The sequence below is a fragment of the Protomyctophum bolini genome, assembly GCF_963924005.1.
Source record: "Protomyctophum bolini genome assembly, chromosome: 3".
NCBI lineage: Eukaryota > Metazoa > Chordata > Actinopteri > Myctophiformes > Myctophidae > Protomyctophum > Protomyctophum bolini.
The window spans coordinates 9,408,583-9,420,332 of NC_137864.1; the positions used below are offsets into that span (position 1 = coordinate 9,408,583).

Below are 11,750 nucleotides of genomic sequence, written 5' to 3' on the forward strand. Positions count from 1 at the left end.
TAATTATAGCCTTCTATAAATTGAACGTTTGTGATCAGGGAACATTTAAGGAAATAAGAATATTAGCTTATTATTCGCTATATTCAGTGCAAAAGTGGGTTATGGTGGCTTGGGTTGATTTGGTATAGCCTATATCTAGTTATCTACAGCTGATCACTGTATTTATTTGTAGATCGCATATTTTCGTATTGTGGATTGTAAATGAAGAGGAGGCGGGTCTTGTCGAGGCGGAGCAGCAGATCCAGTCCCAGTGAAACTCTCCAGGATCCACCCGACGTCATATCGGTGGTTGCTGCTGCTCGTCGAGCCGAGCGGTGACACAGTCATCTCTGTCCTCTCCTCGGCCTCTTCTTCAGTTCACTCGCTCGCCATTTGTATGTGTGCGTGCGCGTGCAGATCTGCGAGACGACTGCGACTACACTACACTACACTACCTCTCTGCTCTCTCGCTCTCTCTCTCTGGCTGAGGGGGAATAATGGAAGAAACGTGGGGGAGAGAAGAAACGTGAACATTTGGAATAATCGATGTCCCTCTTCAGTCCGTCTGCTGCCGACGGCGTCTCGGTGACACCGATGCGGGATTGTAAGATCGAAGTACATGTGGTAAGTTATGGCTCCTATATATCAACGCTATACATGCAAGAACATGACTTATTTCACGTGCCCCTCTGGCGTCGAAAACACACACACACACACACACACACACACACACACACACGGGCATGCATAGAAAATAAGACAGTAGCCTATACACGTAGGCTATGTGTTTGTTTGTTTTTTGTCGCAGATTTTCGCCGATTGGGCTGATCAGATCAGAGTCAAAGTCAGTTGTCGAGTTGTTCCACTGCAGCGCGCCGTCGTGACATTGTTACAACATTGTAACGAGTCATTCTGCTAAGTGGCGCGCCGCTCGCGTTTATTATAGACAGAATGAATAACATTTCAACATTGTCCAGGCAGTCAGTTGTTTCCCATAACCGTTTGGTTTGAGTACTTGGTGGCAGGTGGCGGTTAGTAGTGGGACATGATGGCGCCCCCCGCCCCCATCACATTCACAGCCTTAATGTTGTTGGAGCATTCTGCTGCTCTGGAGGTCGGGGCAGCTGTTGTGACAGGTTTAGACAGGGGTCACTCACTATGCTATAGCAGCGCTCGTTCTCAAAGTGGGGTCCAGGGACCATCTGGTTTCATTGAGGGGGTTCCAAATGGACCCTTACAGGTAGGCCTATATGTAGCCAACTCTCTGAGAGAACCAAATGGACCCGGGTCCATTTGCACACTCAGAGTTATGGGGGTCCTGGCAGGTCCTGAAAGGGGGAGTGGAGCAGCACGTATTGCAGGCCGTCGCTGCATGCAAGAATATTTCAGACCTTTAAAGTTGGAGTGGGCGGGGCCTCTCAGCAATGTAACTGAGAGCTGACGTACGTGTGTGTGTGTGTGTGTGTGTGTGTGTGTGTGTGTGTGTGTGTGTGTGAGAGAGAGAGAGGGGGGTGTTCGTAGTACAATTGCTACTTTGTGAGTATTATTATGTAAGGCCAGGGGATGTCTTATAATGTCTCACACACGTTCTTAAACTTCTTACAGTGATCCCTCATCATGATAGGACCATTACTTTTGTGGTCTTTACGATGTTCATAAAGTCTTGCATGCAACAAGGTCCTGTCTCTCTCCGAGAAGTAGAATATGATTGTTTTTGTATTTATAATTATTAGTTTTAAAATGAGCTAAAACATGTTCTAATCCGGCATTCTGGTTTATATTAAATATGTTTTCATGAGAGTATACAAACAACCAGGATTCATGTATGCTTTTGGGATATTTGCTGTACAGTAAAAAGAATAAGGTTAGCATGGCTGACCAATTAAAATGTAATGTAAAACGTTTGTAATTAATTTTATATAAAAAATGGTGAGCATGGTTGTAGATATTGAAGTGACTCATGTACACAGACCACAGCACGGTATAACACCAGTTACACCAATACACTGAAGTGTTGTGAAGACAACAATCTCCTCTGCAGAGAGAGAGATTAGGTGCACACAGTGGCACCAAACAGACAACATTCCATTTCAGTGACTAAAGTCCACCGTAGCTTCCTTGACTCTCTTCACAAACTGGCCCAGTTTCCAGTAAACACTACAGTGTTCCTTTTTCTTTTTTCTTTCTGAAAGAGAGAGCAGAAGTTTACCTAAATATTTCAGCCAGTTGGCTGCAGAAGGGGTCCCTTCTGCAACTGTTTAAAAATAGCTCAACATTTGACTTAAACAAGGCCCAATAATTTAAACCTACCGACTTGCGAAGTCTTGGGGCTGCCAGTGCTCTTGGTTGTTGGTTTCTAATATAGAACCTGAATTTTGACACTCAAAATCCTGCATCTGCATATTAGACATATTGCTAACTTAAGGAATACACCATTGTAGTTTAATCTGGAGGTAGTTTTGTGGGACATCAAGGCAAAATCTGAGATGATAACTGAGGGACATGGAATATTGTCCAGGCATGTGTTCTCCTGAGTCTGACCGTGCTTTTTCGGAGACTTGGTTAAACACACATGAACATGTCTGGCTTTCTTACGGATATGCAGAATTAACTGAAGCAAGGTACAGAATCCAGAGAGGCATTCCTGGGAATTGGCATTGCAGGAATGAAATGCCCCAAAACCTCTACGCTAGACATGCTTCCTTTACTCCACTCACACTGAAGCCTTGCTGAATGTTCTAGGCAGCTGCTTTTTCAAACAGCCACTCTTCCCCCACAAAAGACTGGTATAATGATACCCTGACCTTTCAGTATCAACGCCATTGGAGGCAAAGTGCTGAGGGGAGAATGCACACATTAAGAAGTGCTGTCTGTGTGTTTCTTGTGAATTACTGCATCCTGAAGATCCAGAGAGTTCAGGCAGGGACGTGCACCTCCAGAGATGGGCAGAAGGACGCATGCACTCGTCCAGAGGAGTTGTCTGTGTAATTTGAGCGCCAACAAGCTGTGGGCCAGCTGAGTGTAGTATAGTGGCTGGCAGTGTTGCCAGATTTTGTGAGAGAAATAAGCAACCAGGTCTAGTAAAACAAGCCCCAAAAGAAGCGACTTGAAACCTATACTATATGGTCCGGGGCTCTCTCCCTGGCACAAAACTTTTTCAGATGGAGGTTAGGGACAAATACATGGGCCTATTCATTTCGGAGTCCATGACATAAAAAATATTTTAGAACCACTACACTTTATAAACAAGTAAAAAAAAATCAGACCAGTCTGAAGTGAGTGGTGGTGTACTGTACTCGTGCTGTAGTACTGTACTCTACAAGCGGCAAGCCCTCCTCCCTGGCCTGTGTGTGTGTCTTAGGCTATGCAACAGTGACACTTGGTGGTCAACAAACGCTATTTCGGTACTCGGACAGACAGACAGAAAGACAGACAGGGACACACATAGCGGTCGAGATCGTGGATTTCACAATATCACGCCAGACCATCATTGCCATCCCCAGTTCCTGCTTACTGATGCCTGTGTCCCTAGCGATGACAGGGAACGACAGTCTTCTACCTCTGGTCTGCTTTGAGGCAGGACTCCAGAGAAGAAGGGAAGATATAACCTCATTGTCAGCTCTGTAGCAGTGGCAAACTGTGTTCTTCTGGATCGGACTAGTGAAGAAACACGGGGAAGGTTGCCGTATATTAGATTAGTTGATGGGTGGGTAAGTGCCATCCAACCGTTTCTCTAGTTTCTTTGAAAGTGTCCATGTCTCGGAGCCATAGAGTAGAATCGGCTCAACGGACGTCCTAAATATTTTTACTTTTAACATCTTACTAAGCTGGGATGACCAGATCTTATGCATGTCATTGCAGGCTGACCAGGCCATACCCTTCCTAGTTTGAAAGTCCTTTTGTGAAGAAGATATATATGAACCCAAATACCTGTTTCAGAGGAGTGTTTTTAAGTGTTTTTATAATGAGGTTATTGTTGGATTTGCATATATTTACGTATTCAGTTTTCGTCTTGTTGAGATAAAGACCGACACAGTTGGAGGCCTGCTCAAGAGACTGAAAAAGAGCCTGAGCGTATTCCAATGAGTGACTGATAAGCGCGATGTCATCAGTCAGTGTCGGTGAGGTATTTAGCAGGATGACGAGAGCTTCTCCTAGGGTGTAGTTGGTAGCCCTTATCATTGATAGTATCAACTGACATACGAAGAACATAATCAACAACAATAATAAATAGAAACGGGGCAAGTGTGTCGCCTTGGAGAATGCCAGCAAGGATGGAGAATGATGGTGTTTCTCTGTCAGGGGTAAGGATGGTCGCTGAGGTATTTGTATATAGAACTTTTATGGCATTGATCATTTTGTCGGGGATACCCTATAATTTAAGAATTTCAAACATTTTGACAAAAGCCTTTGAGAAATCAACAAAGACTAGTGCGAGATCGATGTTGCAGAGCTGTGATTCCTCAATAACCCTACGTAAGCATAGGATTTGACTCAAAGTGGATCTACCACGTCTAAATCCGCTTATAATAAGCAGACATGGCAACACTGATAGTGGTTGGCTGAGCAGTAGTGCTCAGTGAAGGGCTGAAAAGAAAGCTTGCAGTGGTGTTGTAACACGACACCGTTTCTTATTGTTTGCTCAAAGGAAAGGTATGTGGCTTCTGAGTCCACTGCACCACTCCCTCCCCCAGCACTCCCATGGCCCACTCAGTGTCTTCCTCATTAATCTCTCACTCAGCGCCTGATTTTGTATGTTGTCAAAGTCCCATTAGGGCTGTAAGAGAACCATCAACTAATAAAGACCACCCCTCACTTCACACGGGTGTGATTTCTTATTGTATTAATCAATACACATTTAATAATTTAGACGTTAAATTACAGTGAAATAACATAATAAAGGACAAGATTATGTTAAATGCTCACCACACGTCACTTGAACACAGGTATCTTGAGATATCAACTGATGTTATTGATTATTCAGCAAGAAAAAAAAATGGATCAAATACAATCATTCACATTTTGATTAAGTTGTGAATAGCACTCTATAAGCAAGCATTCACACATATTTATTCCCACCCCTATATATTCCTATTTAGTTTTTCCCCAGTCTGTCCAAATCCATTGCTACATCGATCTCTCTGTCTCTCTACCTGGCCATGGCTCTTTTCTATTTCTTTGTTTCTCCTCTCCTTTCCGTTGATTTCAGCATTGGTCAGTCTGTACTACAATTCTGTGCATCTCTCTCCCCATGTCACCCCTGAGTCTTGAGTCAGTGTCAGCAGATGGCAACCTCGAAGGGCCCCCACATACAAAGACTGGGAGGAGGGAGCGTTTTAGCATGAGCACAAAATACAACTGGCGACTTGTTGGGGCCTTGTGGTTAGCGTACCCGTCCCATAATCAAAACCGGTTTGCTCCACACAACAGCAAGTGCATACGTCCCTCAGCTGTCATGCGCTTACGGGACATGTCCTTGAGTAATGCCTCATTTATGCTCTGTCGTACAGCAGTGTCACTCGCTCAAAAGAGACGATCTTCAAGTTCACAATGTGCAGCAGATGTGATGTCGCACAATGAAGTATAAATCAGGATTAGGACTTAAAATGTAAAGAATTTTCAGCACTACCCAAATGGATGGTTGGCCGTATGTGGAGCGCACACAGCACACGCAGTCAACCACGTGGATCTGCCTCTCACCTCTCCTTTCATCTTCATACTGCAGCATCAGCTGCAGCCGCACTGGCTGCAGGAGAACCTACCCCCCATTCTACTTTATTCCACCCTGGATTCCCAGCTGACCACATTCGTCATAGTAACAAGCCAGTGCAGCAGTGCGTTCTCTGCACATGTGTATGTGCAAGCATGCACCTGTACAGATGTGTTTCATATTGATTATTTTTTTCAAGAGTTGCTCACAAACTGTTCTCTCACTTTGTTTTGATGTCATCCAGATAAAACATTTACAGGGGAATCCTTTCCTTCTTTTTGTGTGTGTGGTGATGGCAACTCACCGCAGAACCACCTGAAAGAGGCGAGGCTTTTAGAGATTGCTCAATTGGCGTGCTGCTGGGGTAGAGTTACACACAGAGCTGAAACCATGCACTCTAGGAGAGGTGTGTTCCGTCTTAGATGACAGTTTGGAGCAGCTCAAAGGCTGTGTTCCCTGTCTACCACAGGTTTCGTTTTTATTATCTTGGCCATTGGCTGCATACTTTTCTTTTTGTCAGTTGTAAGACAGTTGTGAAAGAACTGTGATTGACTTGCTGAGGGCTGCTGTCCATGGTACGAAGATGATATAAATATACAGCATGAAATGTATTCAGTTAAAAAAAATGTTCTTCTAAAAGTTAGACAGATGGACTTGTGAATGGAAAGTTGCTGGAGCAAATCCCCATTCTCCAAATAACTACACCTTGAACCTTTTTGAAAGTCTTTGAACAAGGTTGCTTAAATGCTAAGACTTTCTGTGGCAGTACACAAGTCTAGACGTCTGTGGTTGTACTGGGGAGCTACCTGGTGTGGACTGTAACTGTACAAATAAAAATAAATGTGCAGCAGATAATTACTGTCTGAAGCCATTCATGAATTGGCATTCCTAAACTAAATGTATATACCGATATATTTTCCATGTTGACAGCATGAGTGTAGATCAGAATTTATTTTGGGTGGTTTTCCTACATGTTTCCAGTCTATGTAGGGCATTGGTTCCCAAAGTGGGGTCCAGGGACCCCCAGGGGTCCTTGATGGAGTTCCATGGGGTCCCCAGCTAAATCATAGTTTGGAACCAAATGGACCCTTATGGGTCTGTAACTTTGAGAATGTACAAATGGGTCCATTTGGTTCCATTTGTAGTTTTGTACACTTTCAGAGTTAAATTAACATTGATTTTACAATATAAATTGGGGGTCCCAGAGATAGAAATGCCATTAAATGGGGGTCTGTTGACTAATTCATGACAAACTGGGGGTCCTTGAAATTAAATGGGTTGAGAATCACTTCTTGAGCCGTCCCTGGCATATCTTTTCAAATGGGGGTCTGCGGGCTAATTAGTGTCTATTTGGGGTTGGCTGCCTGAACGGGGGGGGTTGGGGGGGGGAGGGGGGTCTGGCTTGTGGGTGATAATAACTTAAGGACAGAAGCTTGGCCATTTCCTGTCCTGTTGACACGTGTGGCCTTGTGTTGTGAGGGAGTCAGGAGGGTCAGCTGACTCCTGCTCACATGGGAACCAATCAGCTGACACCACCTCCCCCCGAACCTGTCCTCCTGGTGCACTCTCTTACAAAAGTCCAGGATTCTAAATTGAGTAAAAGTAGAAAGCTACTTAAAGTACAAAAAGTTGAGAGTATTCATTATGCAGAATGTCCCAAATGTATAAAAATACATTAAAAAAAGCAGATCTGAGAGTTTTGTAATAATAATCAAAGTCTACAAAGTAATTGTATTGTAGTAAAAGTATAATATTTGCCTCTGAGATGTAGTGGAGTAGAAGCAAAAGTACTGAAAATGGAAATACTCCAGTAATATATATAAAAAACCCTCAGAATTAGAATTACAGTAGGCCTACTTGAGTAAACTTAGTTATGTTACAACTCTGCCCCCCACACACACCACCATCAACTCTAAATTCAAATGTCTGTTAAGGTGCTGTACTTGCCACCACCAAGTGGTAAATTACATTTAAACTGAAATCCAATGAGTTCCTTTTGTTCGCTTTTCAACTTTTCAACTTTTGTCTTTCCCAGGAAAGATTTGCTAAGCATATTAGCTCAGAGATTCACATTAACAGAGTTACACATTTTCACATTTGGGAGCAGCCCAGTGACACTGCAATTTGTGGTTGAATAGCTTCATTAGAGCAAATGTTGAACTTGTGCCTTGCCCAAGGGCACATCTAAATTTGTTGAGTTGTTGTCACTTCTTTTACTGAACATTTTTGCTACCAGTGAATTTGTTGCTAATGTGGAACTGTGGAACACAGTAATGATCTATATTTCCCCCTCCTGTTTCTGCTCCACAGATATATGTTGGGTAACGGGGTGAAGCGGAAACTGAACGAGGACGAGGATGGACTGGAGGAGGGCATCGTGGGCATGCCAGGGGCCGGCACGGTGGCGGTGGTCGGAGGGGGCCTGTCGCGGGCGTCGTACGCCCTGCAGCGTCAGACCGTCCTCAACATATCGCTGATGAAGCTGTACGGCCCACGGGCTGGCCCGGATCCAGGCCTCCAGCGACGCGTCCTCATCAACAACATGGTCCGCCACATACATGAGGAGTTCAAAGAGGAAGGAGGTGGAGGCGTGCGCGCCCTCTTCTTCGCCGTGCAGCCCGCCGCACCACGCTCTGCCTCCACTGCCGGCCGCGAGGTCAACGGCGACAACGAAGGATATCGCCAGGCACCCCTCACTCCTCCTCCCTCCTTCAGCATCCTCTCCTCCCTGGACTCCTGCCTTACTCCCGCCTCACTCCTTGAGGAGGACTCCCCGCTGTTCTTTGCCCTGCCTCCATCCTCGCCCCACCCCATGCACCATTACTCCGCACGTCCACCGCCCCCCGCCCCCCTTCCCTCGCCCCCAAAAGACAGCTTCTCCACGGCTCTGGAGGAGATCGAAGAGCTGTGCCCCGTCGCTGTGACAGCGTCGTCGTTGTCCTCCCCTTCGCTCTCTCCCCCCTACAACTCCTCCGAGACCCCCTCATCGCCTCAGACCGATCAGGCTCTGTCGGAGGATGTGAGCATGAAGGAGGTTGGACTGAACTCACATGCGGAGGAGGAGAGAACAATGGAGAAACATGCTCCTTCTCTTCCTCCTCCCAGTACCACGGACACGCCCTCCTCCCCAGCGGGCTTTCTGACTGACTTTGCCCTCGACGACATTCTGTTCACCGACATAGATACGTCCATGTACGACTTCAGCTCCGGCACCGCCCCCTCGGTCACCTCTGCGTCCAAGATGGCTCCCGTGGGGATGGCGGATGACTTGGTGAAGAGCATCTCCAGCTACGGCGGCCCCGGCGGGAGTTCCCAGAACCAGCCTTTTAAAATGGACCTGGCCGAGCTAGACCACATTATGGAAGTGTTGGTGGGCTCCTGAGGGACAAATGGAACCACCTCAGAGGGACATAAGTTATAGCTCACCAATTGGGTTGTTTTGTACAGTTTTCTACGTGTGTCCGAGAATTGTAAGAAAAGCTAAACATTGTCGGAGACGTTTCTACTCTGTGCATGCTTTTCCAGATGAGAGAAAATGTGAGATGAAGTTTTGACAAAAATAATTTATGCATCCGAGTGCCTTCGTCCATGTTCGACCATCAAGCGATCACATTTTTGCTGTTTTTTTTAGCCAGCACACAGAACTACACATTTTCGCTGAAATGTTTCTGGCATACAATGAATGGACTCGGTTTACAATCACATTTCTTCACTACATTCACAGGTTTGCATAGTCTCACCCAAAATGTTTGCAGTAACACATCAGTTACAATGAACATGCAAAAGTTTCAAATCCATCTAAGGTTGATGCATTTTCACAACTCATCGACTTTGTTACTTAATGCCACTACTGCTGGTACAATGTACTGCTACTATTGGATATAATGTATTTTCAGAAAGATTTTTCAACATTATGCTTTAATAGGTTTCAAAGCCCCAGAGGCCAGGAAACATACATGTGTATGCTAACTGCCCATATTATGCAGGTAAGAAAAAACACCAAACTAGCTGTTTCCAATAGCAGCATTATGACTAGTTTCATCTCCTGTTGCTGGCTTACTTTCGCTGTGTGACCCAGATGGAATTGGTCAAGTGTGAAATGGAAGTGTATCTTTATGAGAACATTTGCACATGCACCAAACACAGAAACAAAACAATACTTTGAATCCTCTATTTCTGATTAAGTTATTTATTTTCTCTTGGCTCTCGTGTACAAATATTTATTATGTAACATTGACTAATATTTTGTTTGTACAGAACATAAATGCATATGGGGGGTTTCAAGGTGTACCATGCAATGAGTGATGCATTGCATATTCTGTAAAATATTTTAGCATTTCAGCTATGTCAATGACCTTATTCCAGCCTATAGTGTGTGTGTGTGTGTGTGTGTGTGTGTGTGTGTGTGTGTGTGTGTGTGTGTGTGTTTGTGTGTGTGTGTGTGTGTGTGTGTGTGTGAGAGAGAGTATGAGAGAAAGGTTTGTTTTGTCGTATTATCCACATTAATTGATTTTCAGCAATAAGTAGTTTCAGTTTTAGAACTGAGAATGATAATGGTGTGGAAAGTATGATAAGATGTATTTTACTAACTACTCGCTAACTACTCGCTGACTAAGATCACTCTGCCACCGCAGTTTTTATTTTTATTTTGTTGTCTAGCTTTTGGTATATGTGTTCTTACACTCCCATTGAAATTCCCATTGACAATGAATGGACAATTATACGTCATAGTGTCTGAGCAAATAGACATAGTGTCTATTTTACGTCATGATGATGTACGATGATAAGAGCGCCCCTCACTTCACACAGGTGTGATTTTTTTACTTTCAAAGAAAGTGGGCAATCAGCACTTTACGTGCCTAATTTATGCTCCCATCGTACGATGGTATCGCGCTCCGAAAACAGCGGATCTACAAGCTCACGCTTCGCGACACCGTCGTTCAACAGAGTAAGGCCTCAGTAGAGGAAAGTCCCTGCCCAGCAAAGGTGCAGTAGGTCTATGTCGTTTCAGACAGGGTTTGAACTGCCAATGCCATCTCTGGGTACTGGAGTGTTAAACATATCATTACTGTCTGTCAGAAAACTCTTATCTCCATATTCTAACTTTATTTATTTCTTCGCCCTATTTGACCGTATTACATCGTCACACGAAAGCATCAAAAGTAGCAGATCCACAAGCTTGAAAGGCTGCATGAAGCTATGTGTTTGGAGCTTGTATGTATCTGCTGTTTTTGCTATTTTTGAATTTGAATCCTGAAAAGTAACAGTTTTGGACATATGAGGTTAACCGTTTTCCACCCAGCAGAGGCGATATCCAAAGATTTTTTTTCCTGCTGTAGACTGACTGAAAGGAGAATACAGAGCCAACCATTTCTAATCAAAACACGTGTCTGCTTCTCTTGCTGGCTTACAGTAAATGCCACTGTTATTTATTTGTTTTTCTGTTTTGTTTGTTTTGTTTTTCTGTTATGATATCTTGCTTCCCATGTTTGACCATACAGACAAAGGTCAAGTAGGTCAAAGATAGTCTATAGGCTCTTTTTATTTCTTCCATTGGACATTAATTAATGTGTGTCCAGTGGTTAAATGGTCAGTCAGGTGCTCTGATATTGTAAATTGTGCTTCATTGCTTGCTGACCTTGAATCTGTGCCTTGTCTTATGCAATATATTACATTTTCCTGAAAGATATTTAATGAAATGTCTATAATATGGATTAAATTCTGATGGGATTACAGTTTTATAATTTTATTTTCTACAATAAATGAAAATGGAGACATGTTGTGTCCTCCTCATCTCTATTCTTTCTTCTGTAACTAAATGAAAGGTTCATACAAATAGGAATCTTCGGCATAATAACACTAGATGTTATGAATTTGGACTTGGAATGAGTTAGTTTAATTGATGTATGTGATCTATGTGTAGCATTACGCGAAAGGGACCCGGGACTCCCACTCGCCAGACCAACGCGCAACCCATCGTGCCAATAGGCTGGACCCGATTTATTCAACCAGGCAATATATCCTTTTTTTCATTTTTTTTTCAACGGCGTGCTATAGTATG

General features: G+C 44.0%; 1 protein-coding gene across 1 annotated transcript; it reads left to right on the forward strand.

The window, feature by feature from the left end:
• Positions 1 to 300: 300 nt before the first annotated feature.
• On the forward strand, positions 301 to 11,491 carry LOC308313201 (SERTA domain-containing protein 2-like). The gene is made up of 2 exons (XM_080760183.1): positions 301 to 603; positions 8,000 to 11,491. The coding sequence occupies exon 2, from the start codon at positions 8,004 to 8,006 to the stop codon at positions 9,069 to 9,071; it is 1,068 nt and encodes a 355-aa protein (XP_080616309.1). The 5' UTR covers positions 301 to 603; positions 8,000 to 8,003; the 3' UTR covers positions 9,072 to 11,491.
• The last annotated feature ends 259 nt before the right edge of the window (positions 11,492 to 11,750 follow it).